Source organism: Podarcis pityusensis (genome assembly GCF_964106645.2).
Source record: "Podarcis pityusensis genome assembly, chromosome: 17".
Lineage (NCBI taxonomy): Eukaryota > Metazoa > Chordata > Lepidosauria > Squamata > Lacertidae > Podarcis > Podarcis pityusensis.
Window position 1 is genome coordinate 15,754,914 of NC_138042.1, and position 22,106 is coordinate 15,777,019.

The window sequence follows — 22,106 nt, forward strand, 5'->3', positions numbered from 1 at the left end:
GCAAGTAGGAATGGGATGACTGTAGTACAGTGTTTCTACACACCATCCTACACAGCCAATCCGGAAGCTGCTGAGAGACCGGGTAACAGTAACAGGGTTGCATTCCCATTGACTTTCTCCCAATGCAGCTCATTCATCCAGGCAGTGGAAGCTCGTTTACTCCCCAAACCAGGCCTAAACCCAGACTGAAATGAATCTAGATAATCAGGGTCATACAGGAACACTTGCAGTCGCTCCGCCACCACCTTTTGCACCATGCTCTTGTGCAGGCATGTGTTAGGGACACGGGTGGCGCTGTGGGTTAAAGCACAGAGCCTAGGACTTGCCGATCAGAAGGTCGGCGGTTTGAATCCCCACAACGGGGTGAGCTCCCGTTGCTCAGTCCCTGCTCCTGCCAACCTAGCAGTTCGAAAGCACATCAAAGTGCAAGTAGATAAATAGGTACCGCTCCGGCGGGAAGGTAAACGGCGTTTCCGTGCGCTATTCTGGTTCACCAGAAGCGGCTTAGTCATGCTGGCCACATGACCCGGAAGCTGTACGCCGGGTCCCTCAGCCAATAAAGCGAGATGAGTGCTGCAACCCCAGTCGGTCATGACTGGACCTAATGGTCAGGGGTCCCTTTACCCTTTACCTTGTGCAGGCATAGGCAAACTCCGGCCCTCCAGATGTTTGGGATTACAGTTCCCATCATCCCTGACCACTGGTCCTGTTAGCTAGGGATGATGGGGATTGTAGTCCCAAACATCTGGAGGGCCAGAGTTTGCCTATGCCTCTCTTGTGCTTTTGCACTGGCATCTGGGTAGCCACTGTGAGAAAAGGATGCTGGACAAGATGGGCCACTGCCCTGATCCAGCAGGCTCTTATTCTGTTCTTACAACCATTGGGTCCAGGTAGGTCACACCACCACCTCTATAAGGGCAGCTGGCACCTCCCCATCACACAACGGCATGTTCACAACACCCTGGGCTCTAGCTAGCTTTAACCAGCCCAGGAAGGGCGGGTACCAGGGGAACAGATGATCACATTGATTGCTTCAATTATCCTGTCCACTTTCTCACTTATTAAAATATGCTAGGTTTGTGGGAAAACATTGATAAAAGGTATTCAAAATAGCTTAAAAGTTAATTTCAAAACTCCGTACAGTTGGCTTGCTCGTTCTAGAAACATTTACAGAGCAACAGAAGCATTTCCAGGTTTTTACCTGATAAACATAGGTATTCAAAATTACTGATTAAGTGTTTATTTGTGCTTAATTTTATCAAAAACAAGTTTCAAAAGGCATATGAACTAGAAATAGCATACCTTTTTTTTTAAAACATAATTCAGAGATCAATAGTATTTAAAGTAGTTGGAAAGTACACTAACATGGATATACTTTTACAATGGCTTGTTTGAAAATACCTGGAGGTTTTAACATATCCCAAAGGCTTTTCTCATTTGCACAGTAAAGATATTTTTTGTTTGTACCTGAATATTAAAACAGAGAATGTTGTTACAGTCACCAGATAAGAACTGCAACGAATGCTGAAAAGTGAAATCTATTTTGTGTATCTCAGGAATCAACGCTACAGACAATGAGGTTCCAGTTTCATTTTGAAATTTTTAGGGCAGTTCAATCCCTATTTGGGAACATGAAAGAATTCTGAAAAGGAAAAAGTTACTTTCTTCAGTTGCAAAATATTTCCACATCAAACCAGTACAAAGGTATAATTCCCCAAAAGATTTTTCAACTGCACAACTTAATTATCATAGTCTCATAAAAATGGATATTTAAAAGTGTTGCAAATAAAAGTCTACTGAAATATTAATTGGTTAAATAAAAACAATTAGGCTAAATAAAGAATGCCTAAAAAAGACAGGCCTTTTTTTGGTGGTGACCCTCTCAGGCATGGAAACATTAATATAGGGCCAAAAAAATCCGAATTTCATGTGTACATTAAATAATGGGGTCTGAGCAGGCACAAGGAGATCATTGGGTCATAGAAAATAGTTCAGTGACCCAATGTGCAGCAACTGTGAAAAGGGCTAATTTGGTGCTAGAGATCATTAGGAACAAAATTGAAAACAAAAGTGACAAGGCTCATGATCATTAGAGGGAGGTAAACCAGTACAATATGCTGGTTCAGACAATGTGCAAACCAAACCGTGGTTCAGCTCAGTGTAGTGCAGCAGAAGAGAGACCAGGGATGAGCAAAGCAGCCATAACCTCTTCTCTCAGAGCCCATACATTTGCATTAAGCTATGGTTTGGTTTAGCATGATGTGTGAAGCAGGCCAATGTCTGGCCCAAATTCACCCCATAAGATTCATAGTTCAGTGGGATTTTGATCTCAGATTTCCCTAGTCCTAGTCCCACACTTTAACAACTATACCTTATTGGTTCTCATATTATTTCTTCACTCAGGGAAAAAATGACTATATGTTTTCAACTATTAAGGTCCATATATTTAGCAAGCAAGTATTCCAACATCTCAGAAAGGGGCATTAAGAAAGGCAGAAAGTCATTTTAATGATGGTGGTGGTGTTAGTGGTATTTATTTATATCCTGCCTTGTTCCCTGATGGGAAAAACAATTATTAACAGAATTAAATCTCTCCATCTCCCTCTCTCTCTATATATATAATTACTAAAATCATATTAGATGACACTTGGGATTCATTTCAACTCTACAGTTCTATGGTTCTATAATAATAATAATAATAATAATAATGTTTTAAAACCAACTTTTGTCACTTTAAAATTTTTATAACAACGTATCTATAACAAAATATCAAAAGATGAATGCTATGGCTACAACATTTATCTGATTGATAGGCTAGGATAAATCAGGTCAAAACCTTCTGATCAACTGAAAAATTAATCAGACAGAAGATAGATAGATAGATAGATAGATAGATAGATAGAGATGATTGATAGATACACACACACACACACAATACAAATGGTAAGTGTCATCAAAAAGTATTCACCCTTCGCTTCTGGGAAATGATATATAATGAGATGAAAAAGATGTTTAAATACACATTCTTAAAAAAACCAGAAGCATTTTTACTTGGTATTATAGGTCAGGACATTAATAGGCAAGATGTTAAATTGTTTTTATATGCAACAACTGTGGCAAGAGTATTATTAGCCCAGAAATGGAAACAAGAAGAAATTCCGACGAAAGAAGAATGGCAGATGACATTAATGGACTATGCAGAATTGGATAAAATGACAGGAAGGATTTGAAACCTGCAGGACCAGAGATTTACAGAAGATTGGAAGAAGTATATGAATTGTTTGAAGAGCAACTGTAATCAACAAATTATGCTAGTAGGACTACAAGAAGTTTTGTAAGGAGAAATATACGAAGTGTTACAAAGTATAAAAAGACAGATATATTGGTTATGAGTTTGAAATGTAATCGGGAAGATAAGAAATGCATACTGAGAGATTAGATTGGAAAGTTTTCAGACAAGATTGATGGAAGTCAAAAATTTGAATAAGATGTAAAAGTATGTTTAATTACAGTTGAAAATGATAAGTTAAAAAAACTAATAAAAATTATATTTTTTTAAAAAAAAAGTATTCACCCTTCGCTTACACAATAGGAGTGCTTCTTCTAAGATGAGATAGTAGAATGGTGCCTGCTGTGAGAGATACATGCATCATCTTACCTTCACCCCACAACTGATTTCTGTCTTTAGACCTATTGTTGATCATATGCAAATTCAATTTATCAATCAACTAACACTCATGCAATTTATGGACTAAGATTCCTTTAACCAAACAGCAGCCCTAAATATAACTAGGACTGCCAGCTTCAATAAGTCAGCACTGATCTCCTGAATGCGTGGAGAACGGAGTTATTCAACTGTATTGTAGGACATCATTTCTGCCCTCTCTGTATGGCCAGCTACCTAGGGCAAACCCTTGTGATTTTAAACAGTTTCCTCATATCTGAGAAAGGAATGATGTGTTCAGGCCTGAACATGCAATATCTAAAATAAAGGGCAGCCAGACACAGCATCCCTGCATGCATGAGCCCAGACCTTCCTGTGTTGAGCACGAAAAGCCTTGAAGCAGGCTTTTACTCACATTCATTTAAACGGGACTACAACTCTCCATCCAGTGGGAGACTCTGCTTTGTCAATGTCTCAAACTGAGCAGAGAGTTTTACCAGTATTCAAGCGAATCTAGGCAAAAGCCCCTTTCCTGCTCTACATGGGAAGGTCAATGTTAATGTGCATGAGGATGAACAAACACAAGGATGTTGTGGCTGGGGCTTGCATGTGCACCCTGTCCTCACTTTTAAGCATTGCATGATCAGGTGAACACCAGAACATGACTATAATTAAAAAAGAAAACAACACAAAGAGAAACATCACCCATACTCACCTTTCGACAACCATACTGACTGCTTGTGTCAGATCTGGGTTTGCGACCTGAAGACGTTTCCATAAAGACCACACAAATTCTTTATCAGCCTAATAATACAAACACAAAATGAAAGCGTGAAACATGCTGACACTATATTATAAGCCGTACAAAACCTCTACTACACGCAGGTCCCGCTTACCAAACACAATGTGTTCCTGGAAATAATTCATTGTGTGAGCATTCACATATAGTCCATGGTTTCCATTGATTCCTATGGGAACATTTCTAATCAAGGGTTTGTCCGATTTCCCCCTGCCCCACTCCAGTTTCTTCATCCCCATCATTTCAGTTCCCTACATCATTTGCTGAACCCATCCCACGTCTTTTAACCAGTCTATCTCCTAAGAGTCTTTTTTATTTTTATTTTTTAAAAAGAGGCATTTACAAGACTTACAAGGTAGCCAGATGTAGAAAAGCTACACCTGCTGAAATTCCCTCTTAAATACAAAGGCTAAAGGTCTGTCTGCTTTTGTGGTGGGCCACCATACTCTGCCTGCGCAGCATTTCAGCTTACTCCATCCCCAATAATAAATATCATTTCTTAGAAGCACAGACATTCTAAGTTCTAATGGCTGGGAACTCAGGAAGGCAAGCAACAGGGCACATCCAGCCAGTGTGGTGTAGTGGTTAAGAGTAGTGGACTTGTAATCTGGTTAACCGGGTTTGATTCCCTGCTCCTCCACATGCAGCTGCTGGGTGACCCTGGGCGAGTCACACTTCTCTGAAGTCTCTCAACCTCACTCACCTCACAGAGTGTTTGTGGGGGGGGGGGAAGGGAAGGAGATCATTAGCCGCTTTGAGATTCCTTAGGGTAGTGATAAAGCGGGATATCAAATCCAAACTCTTCTTCCTCTTCTTCATATGTATAGAGGGCACGGAAAATTTGAATACAGTGGTACCTCAGGTTACATACGCTTCAGGTTACATACACTTCAGGTTACAGACTCCGCTAACCCAGAAATAGTGCTTCGGGTTAAGAACTTTGCTTCAGGATGAGAACAGAAATCGTGCTCCAGCGGCGTGGCTGCAGCAGGAGGCCCCATTAGCTAAAGTGGTGCTTCAGGTTAAGAACAGTTTCAGGTTAAGTACAGACCTCTGGAACGAATTAAGTACTTAACCCAAGGTACCACTGTATCTGAACTTTGTTCTAACTGAAAATACCCGAAACGTTTGCTATTAAATATTCTTAATATTATAAGAAGCATTTGGCCTAACAGAAGTAGCAATATTAGCTGGCAATTGTTTAGAATAAAACATCATAAAGGCTTTTCATAAAATTCTTGCACAATTAGCCATCTTTGTAAGATGGCTCTCTAAACGGTTTTGAGAGCCAACTAATTTTTTTCTGAAGCAAGACAAAACCTCCCGTCTGAAATTGGCACAGCAGCCCAGCTCTACAGCTGTCAATGCCTGGGATATATCAATCTTCAATGTACCCAAGGACTGTTCTGTCTACTCTGCGTATGTTAACAGCACAGAGAGGTCAGCTGAGGTGTACCTTGAGCAGCTGAGAACTTATCTGTGCAGGACAGAACACAGATGTCATTCGGAAGTTCCCTCAAATTTCCTCATTAAAAATAAAATTACCCACACTACCACTGTGTGTCAGAAAGAGAAGCTGCTCACTTTGGGAATGTGTGTGCAGGCTGGAAAGAGAGATGTATAAAACATAAATATTTAGAGTGCTTTGGGAACTATATTGAAAGTGAGATGCTCTTCCCAGTGCAGCAAAGCATCTGCAATGATTGCAGGTCAGGCCTCGCACTGGAAAAGTGACAGTTATGAAAGAGAGAGACAATGGGATTGTGCTTCAGTCAAGAGTGAAAATAATTATACCTCATCATCGTCATGTTAGCAGACATATGGAAATGCAGAACAACCCAGCCTCTGATCCCTGCTACTATTGAATACGGTCGTGTCATAATAGGAACAGAGCAGATCCCTACATGCAATATTCAGACATATACCTTCCCTCCCGCCCCACAAAAAGCCCATATGCTATGAAAAGGTAAAAACATCAACATTTATTTAAGACTTCAGTTTAGTACTGTAGGACTATTCAGCCCTCAGCATTTGAGCCCTGGCCTTGAAAACATTTCAGGAGATGCTCACCCTAAACACACATTTTCCACACTTCAGATAGCTGACACAAATTCTTCTCGTAAATTAAAACTGGAACACTGTACTCTTTCAGTTGAAAAGATTTTGAGTGTCAGTACCGGAATGGCTCGCCTTCAGAGAACTACACACATGCATGCAACACAAACATGTTTCTGTGGTGGTTCCTATTCTGAGCGGGTCTCTTGCAAGAACAGGTAATTCTACTGTGTCCAATCACACCAAAGGAGGACGTGAGAAGAGCCCTGCTATAAGGCCAAAGGCCCATCTAGTCCAGCATCCCTCTGATGCCCAGAGACCTTGCAAGCAGCACATAAGTGCAGCAGCTCTATCCCTACTTGTGCTGCCCAGCCTCTGGCAGTGGAAGCAGAACACAAGCACCATGGCGAGCAACCTCATCCTCCATGAATGTGTCTAATCTTCTTTTAAAGCCACCCAAGTCAGTGGCCATCACTGCTGTTTTTTTAAATATATATATATATATAAATTTATTGATATAAACACATACAAAATACTGTAAAAGTAATAAGTGTAACCAAAATTAATGCATGAAGATAGAAAAAATAAAATGGGGTGGAACAGGGGGTTTAATGGGCTGTTCAAGTGAGTTAACATAGGGGGAAAGGCTTATACCATGTTGAATAAAAAAGATCTGCTTTTAATGAACCGTTATGGACTCTTATGAACGTTATGGACGTTTATGTGTCAAATATTCTGGAAGTGCAATGTCCCATACTTGTGCTAGCCACTTCTCTTGGGAAGGGGTTCAACTTCCAATGGAAGGTCACCAACAATCTGGCTGCAGCAAGAAGCATAAATACAAGATGTTTGTGCACAATAGGCTCCTACTTCTCACAGGAGCAAATTCCCTAGTTTAGCTATGAACTGTGTGAAGAAGTACTTTCTTTTGCCTGTCCCAAATCTTCCAACATTTAGCTTCATTGGGTGGTTCCAATGTTACAAGACAGGAAGAAAAACTTCAGGTGTTTTTTCCCTCTCTCAGGAAACTGAGATGTGGCAAAATTAGCCACTGGCTGTAAGGGGGCCAGAACAGAGATGGGAAGTCTGCGGGCAAATGCAGCCTTCGAGCCCTCTCTCCTGCTCTTGGGATTCTCCCCAGCCTGTGGCTCAATTGGCAAACCATGAGCCTTCTCCACAGGCCACAAATCACAACATCTCCCTCCTTGAATCCTTCTACCTGGTTGGAATGTGTCCCTGTATTATGAAGTTCTCTTATAAAGAAGGCAAAACTTGCTGTTTTCCTTTTACAAATGCAGAGTTCAATGGTGAGCAAATTATTCAGTCTCTGGAAAGCCCCTGCTTCCATTCAGAAATCCAGTACAGTGCAATTGTTACTGGTTTTTGTTACTTTGAATTTCCTGGCATGTTCTGTATTTTGTACATTTGTACATCAAATGTTCTCTATTTTTATGTTTTGAATGTCTGCTGTAAGCCGCTTTGGGCACAGCTCATTGTAGAAAAGCGGTGTATACGTGAAACAGACTGATCCATCCTCATTGTATACATTGCAGCAGCCTTTGGCTATAAGCAATAAACTTGACTGGCTGGCTGGCTGACTGACTGATCCATCTTGCCTATCTGAATGAAGAAATGGAAACGTGTGAGAAAATCTCTTAGTTTCACCTGGAATGTAGCCTACAGTACAAAGAGTCACATCAACTGATCTGTTCACTTTTGCCTCTTGCCCCACCAACCCTTCGAAGGTTCCCCAGGAGGGAATGCAGGTTCTCACCTTGGTGAAGTTGGCTGCTATTTATTCACTTACTTCCAGCAGCACAAAAAACCCTCCGCCTGGCACCATGTTTTGGAGCTACTGATCTAGACCAACTGAAAAGCACACAGAGTCATGGCCATGGTGAATAACATTCTAAAATTAAATGCAGCTCAGAAGCACACTATTCTATCAATTTCCATTATTCCTGAACACACATATACACACACTACTAATATTTTCCTACAAGAAAAATGTGAACTGTTCTGATACCCGCTCATCAATCCGGTTTCCTGGTGTGCTAATTGAGCCAGAAGCAGAATACTGATACCTCTATTCACATAGAGACACTTCAGAAGCAGAAAGTATTATTTACATCAATATCATGCCCACACTTATTCTACTGAGGATGCCAAAGGTCTCAGGAGGCAACCCTTACACACAAACACTCAGCCATGAGCTCCCTCCAGGCCCCTTGTTTTCCTAGGCTCAAAGCATCCAGCTCCCTTCATTTTTCTTTAATTTGCAGCTGCTAAGCATGAAACCTAAGCACCAAAGCCTCCCAGGAGCAGCATGGAGACCTTCAACAAGAGCAGTCTCTTTCAGGGGCATGCAGGCAACACTCTATCCCAGAGCCAGCGTTAGTCCCAGGCACATAGCCCAAGACATACAGTGGTGCCCCGCAAGACGAATGCCTCGCAAGACGAAAAACCCACTAGACAAAAGGGTTTTCCGTTTTTCGATGCGCTTCGCAAGACGAATTTCCCTATGGGCTTGCTTCGCAAAACGAAAAAGTATTGCGAGTCTTGCGATTTTTTTCGCTCCCCCCCCTTTTTCTAAGCCGCTAAGCCACTAATAGCCTTTTAGCTGCTAAGCCCCTAAGCCTTTAATAGCCGCTAAACCGCTAAACCGCTAATAGCGCTAATCCGCTAATAGGGTTGCTTCGCAAGATGAAAAAACCGCTAGACGAAGAGACTCGCGGAACGGATTAATTTCATCTTGCGAGGCACCACTGTACCCAAATAAACTAAAATTCCTGACCAAGTTGCAGTCAATGATATTCCAAGATACGCAGGAGTGAAATCCAATGGGTGTCCTCAGGCTCACAGAAGTTATTTTCATCCAGCAAGTTATTCATTGGTTTATTCCATTTCTGTCCTAGCCTTCCTCCAGGGCAGCTCTGCTAACACTCCCTGGAGTCAGGTGTGCGTGCAGGAGCCAGGCCCTATGACCAGGACTGGGGCCTTCCTAAGTTTGTTATGAAGAGGCAAGGCACGGCCCCACAGGTGAGGCCGATTGGTAACTCACAGCACCTCGTGGCAAGAGCTGGGAAGGGATATAAGGTCAGCATTTCCCTTCAGCTCTTTGCCACAGCAACACGTTCCCTGCCTTCTTGCTCCTTGATCTTCAGACCCATGCCTTCATGACTCCTTGCTCCATGATCCTCGGACCCCTGCCTTTGTGACTCCTTGCTTCTTGACCCTCGGACCCCTGGCTTTGTGACTCCCAGTTCTATGACCCTCGGACCCTTGGTTTCCCAACTCCAAGCTTCTGGACTCCTGTTCCTCCTCCCACCCTGCCATCTTGCCCCTGGTCCTGACATCCCCAACTGGGACTTTGATCGCCCGTGAACTGGACTGTGACACCTGGAACCCCCTGACACGCCAGCATAGGATGGAAGGCAAGGGGAATGGCAGAAAATGCCTTCCTTCCTCTTGTGTTAGTGGAGGTGTCTGCTGTATCCAAATCCTTCCATGAGCATAAGGATACCAGCTGGAATTCACCCAAGGCACGTGAGCCAAGCTCAGAACTCCATAAAATCAGAACAGCTGGATCAGACCCAATGCCTGTCTAGTCTAGTACTCACAGTACTACCACCCAGATGCCACATGTGGGGCATGAGTGCAATAGCACTCTCCCAGCGTTTGAAATTCAGCAGGCGCCAGGCACATTTTGCACCTGGATATCAGCCAATTGCAACCAAGATGCCAGGATGGAACCTGACATTTCCACCATCTGGTAGAAATGTTAGAAACTGGGATAGAAAAGCTAGGAGACAAATGGCTTCTGGGATCTGGGTTGTGGGCGCCAAAACAGACTGTCTAGTCGCCATTGGGGGTTGGGGTTTGGCAACACTTTTTATTTATTATTTTGATTAGCATGAATTAATATACAATTCACCTAGGTGACACATTGTTGATATCACATTTTAACAGAAATTGTTAATAAATGTTTAATTTGGTGTTTGCAATAAAAATATTGGGACCATACTTCAGTTTTCAAAACACTCTTTGTTGTTAAACTCCTTAACATATTGTCTATCCTTAACATATACTTTGAGGCTTCAAAGCACATACATTTCAGGAATACCCGAGTGTCTGCCAAGCGCAGAAAATGGCACCCACTTTTTTACGTGCATGCAAATGGAGAATCTTTAGGTGCAAAATGTGCCTGGCACCCTGCTAATTTCGAACCCTGTCTGAAGGTGCATGCCTGGAGATCATTAGATCTTGACTGTTTTCACACACGAGCAGCACATCCTGTAGAATTCTATCTGTTATATGTTATCTGCACAATCAGAACGAATTTCAGGAACCAAAAAGTTGTACTGAAAAATACGACCTGCAAGCCATCTGACCCCAAACTGGCAACTAGGCATTCCATTTTTGCAACTGCAACCCGGTTTAAGGAGCCATTTGGCACCTATCTTGTATATCTGAGTTTCTAACATTGCACTCTCCTGGAAATCCAGCCACGACTTTAAGATTCACTGCAAACAGGCAGGGAATTCTTAGCTGCACAGAACAAATCTCCAGGGGAAGATGAAAAACTTGCAAAGTCCTGGTATCCGGGCTGGCCAACTGAATCAGGCTGTATTTTGTTGCCCTTTTTCCTGACCTGATCCCAGAAAAAAGTGAGGACCAGGCTAAGGGACCATCTCAATGTAACTTATCTTATTGATTTATTTTAACAATTTATAACCCACCTTTTCTTTTAAAAAAAAAAAAATAGTCCAGGACAGCTCATCTAAAGCAATATTTTAAAAATAATATTATTACAGCCAGTTCATATTGCTGCAAATCTCTTAGATCCAAGATTCAAACGTAGCATGTTAATTAAGACAGCACTACTACTATGCTTGACTGGATTACTAAACAAACAGAGCTCTTAGGACTTGATCTTGAAAAAGCACTTTCAAATGCTGCAGAATAAAGAACACTTTCAAGTATTTACTTCAGGAGAGCTAGCCAGGAATTTGGCAAACACATTGCCCCTGCAACATAGCTGCAAGGTTTGCTCAACACAGCTTGATTCCTCTTGCTTCTCACTTGCCTCACTGAGTGAAAGAAACTGATGAACATTTGAAAAAATACACAAACAATTGAAACAAGCCACCTGTGAAAGAGCTGAGAAGCACATTTCAGTTCATGTAAATCTTCCATTCTAAAGTCTATGAAGCTTCAAGTAAATGCTCAGGGCCACAAGCAAGTACATCTTTCAGACTGGTTCTTGTTAGAAAAATAGATGAGCGAGGGAGTGGAAGATATGTTCAACAAGGCTTGGGATAGTTTGTGGAGAATAAGGCTATCCATAGCTACTGACCATGATGCCTATACTTCTGAATACCAGTGGCTGGAACTCAAGCAAGGGGAGTATGCTGTTGAGCTCAGGCCCTGCTTACAGACCTCCTGTGGGCACCTGGTTGAACACCATGAGAACTTGCTACTGGACTGGGTGGGCCACGGGCTATTCTTATACAGCCACCCTCCCATTGATGCACATTCTACTCACTTGTGACCGTGTATATGCACGGCATTAGGAAATACTTCAAACCTGGAAATGGTGGGAGAGAGCTGGAGAGTCCTCGTAGCTCATAAGACCCTCCCTGGAACTCAAAGAGGATGTTGGTGAGGGCGGATGAAGCCCCAAAGAGACCAGAGGCCCAGCCTCCCTTCCTAACAGATGATGTGCAGGGTAGTGCAGCAGCAGCAGCAACCGCTTTCCCATGCATCTTCCACCCTCCTGCCAGCCCCAGAGCTCCAATTATAGTTGCACATATTTTTGGATACAGTATTTTTGATATGGATTGAAGAAAGCGTGGCAGAGAGGGCACTTAAAACATGTTTAGAGGGTGCTCCCAACTTTACGCAATTTCACTTAGGCCCGGAACTTAACCCCTGTGTAAGTGGGAAGTGGCCTGTGTTTTGAATTGGTCTGGACAAAACACTAAGCCATAGCTTGTAGTTTATCTGCACAAGGCTCGCATTCATTCACTTCCCCTTCTCCTCTCCTCCGCTGGCACAGGAGCAAGGGCACCAGAACACAAGCAGTGCCCTGCTGGATCAGGCCATAGGCCCATTTAATCCAGCAAGCATCCTATTCTCAAAAGTGGCCAAAAAGAAGCTTGTGGGATGCTTTTAATTCTGTTGAGAATTAACAGTGGATTATTGTCATGCCTGGATCAAAACTATGCTAAGTCTCTACTATAGCTTAGAGAAATATGTTACACCATGGTTTGAGGTTGTTCCCCCCCCCAAAAAAAAAAATCATAGTTAAAATTAACCAAAGTTACCCTAGTGCTTCCACACACTGGGAGGGCCTCCCCATATCTTGGATCTTGGGTCTGCTAGCTATCAGCTGGGCTGACCCAGATTAGGGCACTTACTGGGATATGTTTTGGGGTTGTCATTTTGTTTCTATTTTCTTGAGCTATTTCACTTTAGCTATTAAGATAGGCTATAAATATTTGAATAAAGATGTGGATTGTACCCTCAATGAGTTACTGTTTCAGAGAACTCAGCATGAACAAATGAAACCTAGTGAAAAAATACATAGAATACCAAAACTACATACATCCCTATGGGTTAACACAGCTATCTTCTAGGTGAGCAAAACTTGAGAAATCAGGATTTCTGCATTTGATTACTGGTTCAGGGAATGGAGTGCATTCTAACGGTCAGAACATCCATTGGACTGATGGGAATCTTTTATTGTTCCTTGCTTCCTAATGATGCTCAGCATTTGCATAGTGTTCATCTGTCTGTAAATTTCAAAGCTGTTTTCAATGTAGAATTTCTGTGAAATCCCAGGATACAGATAGCATAGCCAAACATATATACTTGGCACATTCTTTTGAGAGTTGATGTGGCTAAATAGAGAAAATTTAACTGTTAAGCACTCTGTAGCTCATTGCAGTGTTGGAACATCATTTATCAGACAACTAATTCAAGAGGCAGAAAATCTGCATTAGGATCTATAGAGAGCCACAGCTTTGGTGATAAGCCACTGATAGAACCACTGATAAGCCTCATAGATCTCAATCCACTATAGCTGCAAAACCTAGGGTTAAAGACAACAATCACTTTAGGAACTATGTGAAACAATCCTACGTACTTAAAGGGTAAAGGTAAAGGGACCCCTGACCATTAGGTCCAGTCGTGACCGACTCTGGGGTTGCGGCGCTCATCTCGCTCTATAGGCCGAGGGAGCCGGCGTTTGTCCGCAGACAGCTTCCGGGTCATGTGGCCAGCATGACTAAGCCGCTTCTGGCAAACCAGAGCAGTGCATGGAAACGCTGTTTACCTTCCCGCCGGAGCGGTACCTATTTATCTACTTGCACTTTGACGTGCTTTCGAACTGTTAGGTTGGCAGGAGCAGGGACCAAGCAACGGAAGCTCACCCCATCGCGGGGATTTGAACCGCCGACCTTCTGATCGGCAAGTCCTAGGCTCTGTGGTTTAACCCACAGCACCACACTTAGATTGTGCTAAATGATGGGCGATATTCAATTGCACAACAAACTTCTGCTCAAGCAAATAAGGCTTCCTTTTCCTTTTTCCCTCTTGTAGCACCCAAATTCTGCTCTAGAGCATTGGGGTATTTTCTGGATGGGGGAGAAAGCATCAATAGGAAGAGAGGGAGGGGAATGCCCATCGCTCATCGTTACCTTATAACAATAGGATTAGAAACTCAGAAAATAAGCTTCTATTGGTTTAACACTTCACAGAACTTTTTCAAGAATTAAATTGGGGACTGGGTGTCACACTGTGTATGCCAACTTGTGCTCCTTGGAGGAAAAGTGAAATTTAAAGACAAAACTCATTCCATCAATATGAGAAAGTCAGGTTAATAATTTGGGACTAACCCTTTCCTCACAAGTGTTGGAGAAAGCCACTTCTGTCCCACACCCTTCCAAGCATATAATTCCTTGAATAGGCTCAGAAATGACAAATGACAATATTCCACAGGTCTTGGCAACATACTGAAAATATCTGAAATACTAAGGAGAAGAAGAAAAAGGAAATAGGAGGAGCAGTCATGGTAAAAAAAAGTAGCTTTCAACTCTAAGGACCCTGGCCCTAACCAAATGAAAACTATTCAAAACCGATAATCGTATTGTATATATCTGTGTTTTGGGAGAAGAGGAATGAAGAAAAATATTGCAGGTGCTTTGCCACCGTCTGGCAAGTGACAATGGTGTACAGATAGAATAAACTACTTCAAATTTCAACCAGCTTTTCATAAAAATGTTAAAGAATTATGAGCACTGAAGAGTTTATGATCTCACTGCTGAGGTGGTCCTTGTTGACATCAATTTTGTATCAAAGTTTCCATATTTTTAAAGCTTGCATTTGCAAACATGTAGCATCAAAGACAAATAACACTCCCAGTGGGTTCAGGCTTGATGTTCAGCTGTTTCAGAAAGAGAACATGCATGTTTCAGGGGATAGCTGAATATTCATCATTGTACAGAGCCTGAACACCAGGGTCAATTTGTTTGTATTTAATCCATAATGCACTTTTTTTGAAGGCTACTGGTAATGTACTAGTAACTAGCCCAAAGGTTCCCACTTTTCAAAAAGCCAAGCCATGGACCTCTTACTTTTGAAAATGTTGATATTTCTATGGTAGTTTTTGTTATGTAAATGGTGTCACCATATCCTCCAACATGTCCCAAGGCAAAAGAGGGCCACGCATTTTCAGGGCCGTGCACCTATGCAAGTCACATGACACCCACAAGAGCACAGCGCCAGTGCCAGGTTGGCCTAATAAAAGTATGCCCCTACAGTGGTACTTTGGTTTAAGAACAGCATAGTTTATGAACAACTTGGATTAAGAACACTGCAAACCCGGAAGTAGGTGTTTTGGTTTGAGAACTCTACCTTGGAAGCGGAACACATTCTGTTGAGTGTATTCCATTTGTAAATCGAGTCCCCCCCTGCAATGGGAAAGCACTCCTTGGTTTAAGAACGCTTTGGTTTAAGAACGGACTTCTGGAATGGATTAAGTTCGTAAACCAAGATACCACTTTATAGGGTTGCAGCCTTAAGATACCATGACACATGTTTTAAAAATGAATAATAAATACTTGAGTAGATCAGAAGCATGTAAACCCTGAACATCTGAAGACTGTTGGATCTGTCTAGCCAAATATTGTCTATTCTGACAGGCAGCTGTGTATCTTCCCTATAGGAACAGGACTTGCTTCTTGAGATCCTTTAACTGGAGATGATGGGCATGAAGGTAGGAACTTCTGCATCCAAAGCATATGTTCTATCACTGAGCTGTGGTTGCTTTCCAGTATACCAGATACAAGAAGACAAAGGTACAATAGCAGGATGTAAGGAAACAGGGAAATTATAGAAAGGTAAATCACATGTTTGCACATAGCCACTCATCTAGCTGCCTGTGAAGAATAAGTATATCCTTCAAACAACCATGCAGAAGCTTTTCTAAACCAGAATTGCGGCAAATAGCATGCCAAAAATTACTAATGAAAGCTTTTTGAAGGAGGCAGCATTGTATCTCTTGTGGTCTTATCTGCAAGTCAGAGCTCAACGGATTATTTTCATCAGTCCTTACTGAAGATGCTGGAAGAGATTCCTACTTTTGAACAACCACTCCAATGAACTGTGTCAATTGGAGGTGACAAAGGAAGCTGGTTTAGAACTAAATGACAAGTTAAAAATAAGTCACCAGGGCTGGATGGCATTCACCCAAGAGTTCCTAAAGAGCTCATATGTGAAACTGCTGATCTTTTAACAAAAATATGCAACTTATCACTAAAATAAATCTTCTTAGAAAAGGACTGGAAGGTAGCCAATGCAGCATCAATTTTTTAAAAAGGATCCAGGGGGGATCCACATAATTACAGACCAGTCAGCCTAACATCTGTCCCAGATAAATTCGTAGAAAACAGGGGGTCCCCTAAGGATCTGTATTGGGACTGGTGCTATTTAACTTATTCATAAATGATCTGGAGTCAAGGGAGAACAGTAAAGTAGCCAGGTTTGCCGATGACACCAATTATTCAGGGTAGTACAGATACTGGAAAGTTTGAAAAAGGATTTCTCCAAACTGCTGGATTGGCCAACAGAATGGCAAATAAGACTGAAAAACAGTAAGTGCAAAAAGTGACACACATAAATTCTGATGGCTGTGCATACCCAGAAAGTAGGTCTTTAAGGGCATAGCAGAAAGCTCACTGAAAGGGGCAAGTAAAGAAAGTATTAGGAATTATTAGGATATGGGTTGAAAATAAACCAAGAATCACAATGCTGTCAGAGAATTGGAAAATATACCCCAAAAAAGACTTAGATGAAGGAGCCCCCAGTGGCACAATGGGTCGGTGTGTCTGGCTGTTAACCAGCGGTTGGTGGTTTGAACCCAACCAGGGACAGCTGTGGGCAGGATTCCTGCATTGCAGGGGTTGAACTAGATGGCCCTTGGGGTCCCTTCCAACTCTACAATTCTATGAGGCCAGCTGAGGGGAGTGACATAAATGCCACTGTGCCGTGAGAGAGGATGTGCCACTAGTGGACTTCTACAGGTTGCAGGGAAGGACAAGGCAAGGCAGCCTAAGATTCAGAGGATCCAAAGACCCAACATTATCCTGACATATCCACAGATCAGGCCGGGAGCTGACATAGTTAATTTTCCTTGTATTGGTGGCAATTGGGAGAAAGGAGGAGAAACAGAGAGGGGAGTAACTGGGCAGCAGATTCAGGGAACACAAACACAAAAGAAGACTACATGCAATGCATAAATAATGTAAGGAATTCAATGACACACAATGAAGCAATAGCCACAAGATTGGCTTTTTTAATTCACAGATGCATCAATGGCTATTAGTCATGATAGCTTAAAACAGAAGCTGCATGTTCAGAGAAAGGTGACCTCTGCCTATGAAATAAAATAGGGGATGATCATCATCAAACACTGCATTTGAGATTCTTAGATGCATCTAGCTGCCCTTTGAGAATATGTTTCACCAGCTAGAATTTCTACTTCATCCAGCAAAGGAGTTATTACTGACTTGCAGTACCAGGCTGTCATAGGCAGCAATGTCACACATAATATCAGAAGGCATTTTACACACACTTCTAAAATAAAATGTGGAATTTAAACAACCATACAGAGAGCTTGCAATATGAAAGTGGTATCACATATTTGTATCAGGGAGCTAACATTAGGCTGAGTGAGATGGAAGGTGCAGGGAGCAGTGGTGAAAAGGTGGAGGAGCAAGTCATGTGTGCTACCTGGTCTGCCATGCGCCCCCTAAGCTAACCTGTTGTCCCATCATCAATACTTACTAATGAGGTTCCATACCTGTGACACGTGCATTTACCATATTTTTTGCTCTATAAGACCCACTTTTTCTCTCCTAAAAAGTAAGGGGAAATGTGTGTGCGTCTTATGGAGCGAGTGCAGGCTGCGCGGCTATCACAGAAGCCAGAACAGCAAGAGGGATTGCTGCTTTCACTGCACAGCGAATATTTATTTTCTTGTTTTCCTCCTCCAAAAACTAGGTGTGTCTTGTGGTCTGGTGCGTCTTATAGAGCGAAAAATACGGTAATGATATTTAACTTTTTCAAGTTGCTCTAGCAGCATTCTTATGTAACATTCACAAAGTGGTGGAGTATCTGTGTATACAACAGTGGTGGTGTACAAATCAGTCAGAAGACACTTGCACACAAGCGCAAGTGTAGAACACAGCACCTGTGGTCGGAGTAATGTGTGAACAAGCCTTATGTAACGTTCATATTCAGGGGAGTCAACGAGACTGCATGGGAATTTGCTTTGGTACTGGATTTTCTCAAGCAATGGAACCAAAGCTGTAGACCAAAATGTACTTATGGCAGGCTTCTCAGCTTCCATATGAAAAATCGTAAGGCCCTTATGAAGAAAGAAGCCATCACAATAACTACTTGTTGTTTCCCTTCCTTATAGTGTGGAGCTTGGCTTACTTGCCTGAGTCATCAGGGACTACAGTGGTACCTCCGGTTACGAACTTAATTCGCTCCGGAGGTTCATTCTTAGCCCGAAACCGTTCTTAACCTGAGTCGCGCTTTCGCTATTGGGGCCTCCCGCTGCCGCCACACGATTTCCGCTCGCATCCCGGGCCAAAGTTCGCTACCAGGAGCATCTACTTCCGGGTTAGTGGAGCTCGTTACCCAAAGCATTCGTAAGGAAGACGGTACGCAACCCAAGGTTCCACTGTATTTGCTCTGCATTCACTTTTTTGTGTCTCTGGGCACAACTGATCCCACTTCAGCGTGTGGCTCCTACGGCATGCCTGATGGGGCATGCCCAGGGTTCAAGTCCCACAAGGAGAGAAAGATTCCTGCACTGCAGGGGGGTTGGATTGGATAACCCCTGGGGGTCCCTTACCACTCTACAATTCTAGGACTCATAAATTCTAGGACCAGGCAGAGGGCCTTCTTGGTAGTGGCGCCCTCCCACCAGATGTCAAGGAAATAAACAACTATCTGACTTTTAGAAGTCATCTGAAAAGTTTTCAATGTTTGATGTTTTATTCTGTTTAATATTCTGTTGAGAGCCGCCCAGAGTGGTTGGGGAAACCCAGTCAGATGGGTGGGGCATAAATAATAAATTGTTATTGTTGTTGTTATGATATAAACTCCAGTCTGGAACGAACAAATTCAAAGGTTGGAGAGCCGTCGATCAGGGATGCTTTAGCTGAGATTCCTGCCTGGCACACGGGGGGTGGGCTGGATGACCCCTGGGGAACCCCTCCCCACTCCAGAACGCTATGATTCCGTGACTCTCCTTCCCTGGAGGTTTTTAAGCAGAGGTTGGATGTCCGTCTGTCAGGGATGCTTTAGCTGAGACTCCTGCCTGGTCGGGGGGCTGGGGTTGGACTGGATGACCTCTGGGGGTCCCCTCCCCACTCCACACAAAGCTGCGATATTTTCCCCTGCTGCCTACCTGCCTGCCTGCCGAGTGGATGATGGGTTTAAGAGTGAGGGAGGCCCTCCTCTCCCCCGGCCCCCGGCCCCCTGCGCCCCTTCCTCCTCCTCCGCCCCCGTACCCACCTGGCACTGGCTCAGCTCCTCCGTCAGGCCCCGCACTTCTTCCTCCAGGGCCAAGACCCGCGACGATGCTGACGCGGCGGGAGCCGGACTCTTCCTCCCCCCTTTGGAAGAAGAAGCCATGCTGAGGAGAAAACCCTTAATTGTTGGGGGGGGAGCGGCAGTTGGGGGGGAGGCTACAAAGATGAACCTTCGCCTCGCGCGCCACTGAAAATCGAAAGCGCGCCTGCGAACCAATGAGACGAAGGGCTCCGCCGAAGCCCCGCCTCCTCCTCCTTGTCGTCCCGCCTCCCCTTCGCGTCCTTCTTCTGCCCGCTTTTGCTTGCTTTCGAAATGTGTTTCTCCAGAGCGGGAGGGAGGGCGGGCGGCGATAGGAACCACAGGAAAAAGCACGCCGCGTCCCGCATCGCCCGTTTAACGGCTGCTGAGCGGGAATGGTGGGGAGCGGAAGGGGGAAGTGCTTTCTCTCTTTTTTTAATGTCCCTGCGTCGCTACAGCACATGCGCAAGTTTTCGCGCCTCAGACTCCCGCTCTTTTTTCTGTGCGTCTCCTCAGTCTGTGCTTTCGCAGCTTCTGTTGCCTCTGAAGAGACGCTTGTGACAGAATTTTTTTTGGTGTTCTGTTTGGAAATAAGCCCAATTTACACTGAGAGGGATTTGGGGAAAAAAGTTGTTATATTCTATACAATTTCAAGAATTTTCACATATACACTCCAAAATGTAATAAATTTTCATTTGGTTCTTTTTCGACTTCCCCTCTCGTTTTCCGTGGTGTTTTTAACTTCCTCCCCCTTGAACAATTCCTTACCTCAGAGCTTTCCAAACAGTGTTACTAGGTGTGTCCCCACACATTTCGAAATTACAATTTATGTCTATGTCCATATCTCTTATAAGGAGTTAGTTTATAACCTCCAATTGGCTTGTAAAACCTGAATTCCTGCGTCGCAAAATGGTGCATGTCTAAAAAGTCTGTCAAAAACATGAAAAGTTTGGAAAACAGCCTTACCTGCTGGATAAAGTATATCTGCATATACACACTAGGGTTATAACTTTTAGACTCCCCACCCCCCAAAAAATAGCCTGATTTCCAGTCTCATAAAGGGGTGAACCTTTGCTTAGAAACACTGAAAAGGGGGCTAATTCTCCTCAGCTGTGAACAAAGGTCACCCCGAAATGAAAAGTCACCCAATATGTAACATTACTACTCATAAATATTTTCACTTGGAGGGGTCCATGGCGGAGAGGCTGCTCCACAATGGATGGAGAAGGTAGTGCCGACCTTGTGAGTAACAAAAGGTTTGTGTCTGAAGTGGAAATAGAAGAGCTGCGCAAGCGAAGGCAGGAAGAATGGGAGAACGTTCGGAAGACCCTGAAGACTATGAAAGGCTCCAGGAGCGGAACGACAAGAAGCAGCAGGAGTTTGAGGAGCAGTTCAAGTTCAAAAACATGGTCAGAGGCCTAGACGAAGAAGAGACCAAGTTTCTCGATGAGGTTTCTCGGCAGCAAGCGTTAATAGAGAAGCAGAGGATCTCAAGGAGCTGAATGAGTACTGTTATGTACTGAAGTTCTCACCCTGGGCCAGCAGGGGGATACTGTAGATAGTTTTCACTCAGGTCCGCATATAAGGAATTGGAAGCGACATTCAGTGATTGGATGTGTACAGAAAGTTGTTACTATTGCTTTCCATAAAATCTAGAAAAGCATCCATTGTACCAACAGCAACAAAAGACTTGAGGCTTCTGAGGTTTACAGATGAGGACAGGAAATTCCTTGTATTTTAAAAAAGATTCCATGATTGAAAATATTGTTTGCTGGGGGTGTTCCGAGTTGGTTTTACAAAGAAGCATTTTTAGGGTGTAGCTGTCTGGCAGGTGCTGACATATGGGTTGGGTCTCTCTCTCTCTCTCTCTCTCTCTCTCTCTCTCTCTTTAGTTTTTAAGTATTGGTTTTGTTGTGGGGAGAGTGCAAAATTGAGCAGATGGTAATGTGGATTGTCACGACACTGTAATGATGTTTTAGTGTTGCATCTGATTAAATAACTCCTAAAAAAATTTAAAAAATAAGTATTTTCACTTTTAAAAACTTTAGGGAACTGTTCAGAACTTTTACAGCTACCTGGAAGTTGCCAAAATATTTGAGGAATTTAATATTTGATGAATTATTGCATTTTAATATTTTGCTGGAAGAAGTGTTTATCCAATGAAATTAGGGACGGTCTATTCCATAATACTAATGGTGGTGATGATGATTTTATTATTTATACTCCTTTTAAAGCCATCCAAGTTGGTGGCCATCATTTGCACTTCCCAAAGCAGCATTTACTCTTAGCGTTCAAAATGGAGTAGGAACTAGTAAAGATGCAAGATCCATTTTCTGAATAAAAAGGGCAATACTTTGTCAACCTGATAAGTACAAATTGGAATTAAGTGTGTGTGCCGGCAGCGTTCCCCGCTTAACTCCGTGAGGCTTTTGAGTAGGGTTGCATGGCACTCACAGGATCTTG

General features: G+C 43.1%; 1 protein-coding gene across 3 annotated transcripts in view; it reads right to left on the minus strand.

The window, feature by feature from the left end:
• Positions 1–19,783, minus strand: part of CNTLN (centlein) — a 169,641-nt gene extending 149,858 nt beyond the window's left edge. Inside the window, exons 1-2 of one of the 3 annotated variants that reach the window (XR_013980931.1) lie at positions 19,608–19,783; positions 4,380–4,468 (exon numbers count right to left, since the gene is read on the minus strand). Coding sequence is in view for 2 of the 3 variants with exons in the window: in XM_080987712.1 (XP_080843838.1) it covers positions 4,380–4,468; positions 19,608–19,727 (209 nt within the window). In the remaining variant the exon portion in view is untranslated. The remainder of the gene's footprint in view (positions 1–4,379; positions 4,469–19,607) is intronic. The other 2 variants (XM_080987712.1, XM_080987713.1) reach the window with 2 other exon arrangements.
• Between the last annotated feature and the right edge of the window lie 2,323 nt (positions 19,784–22,106).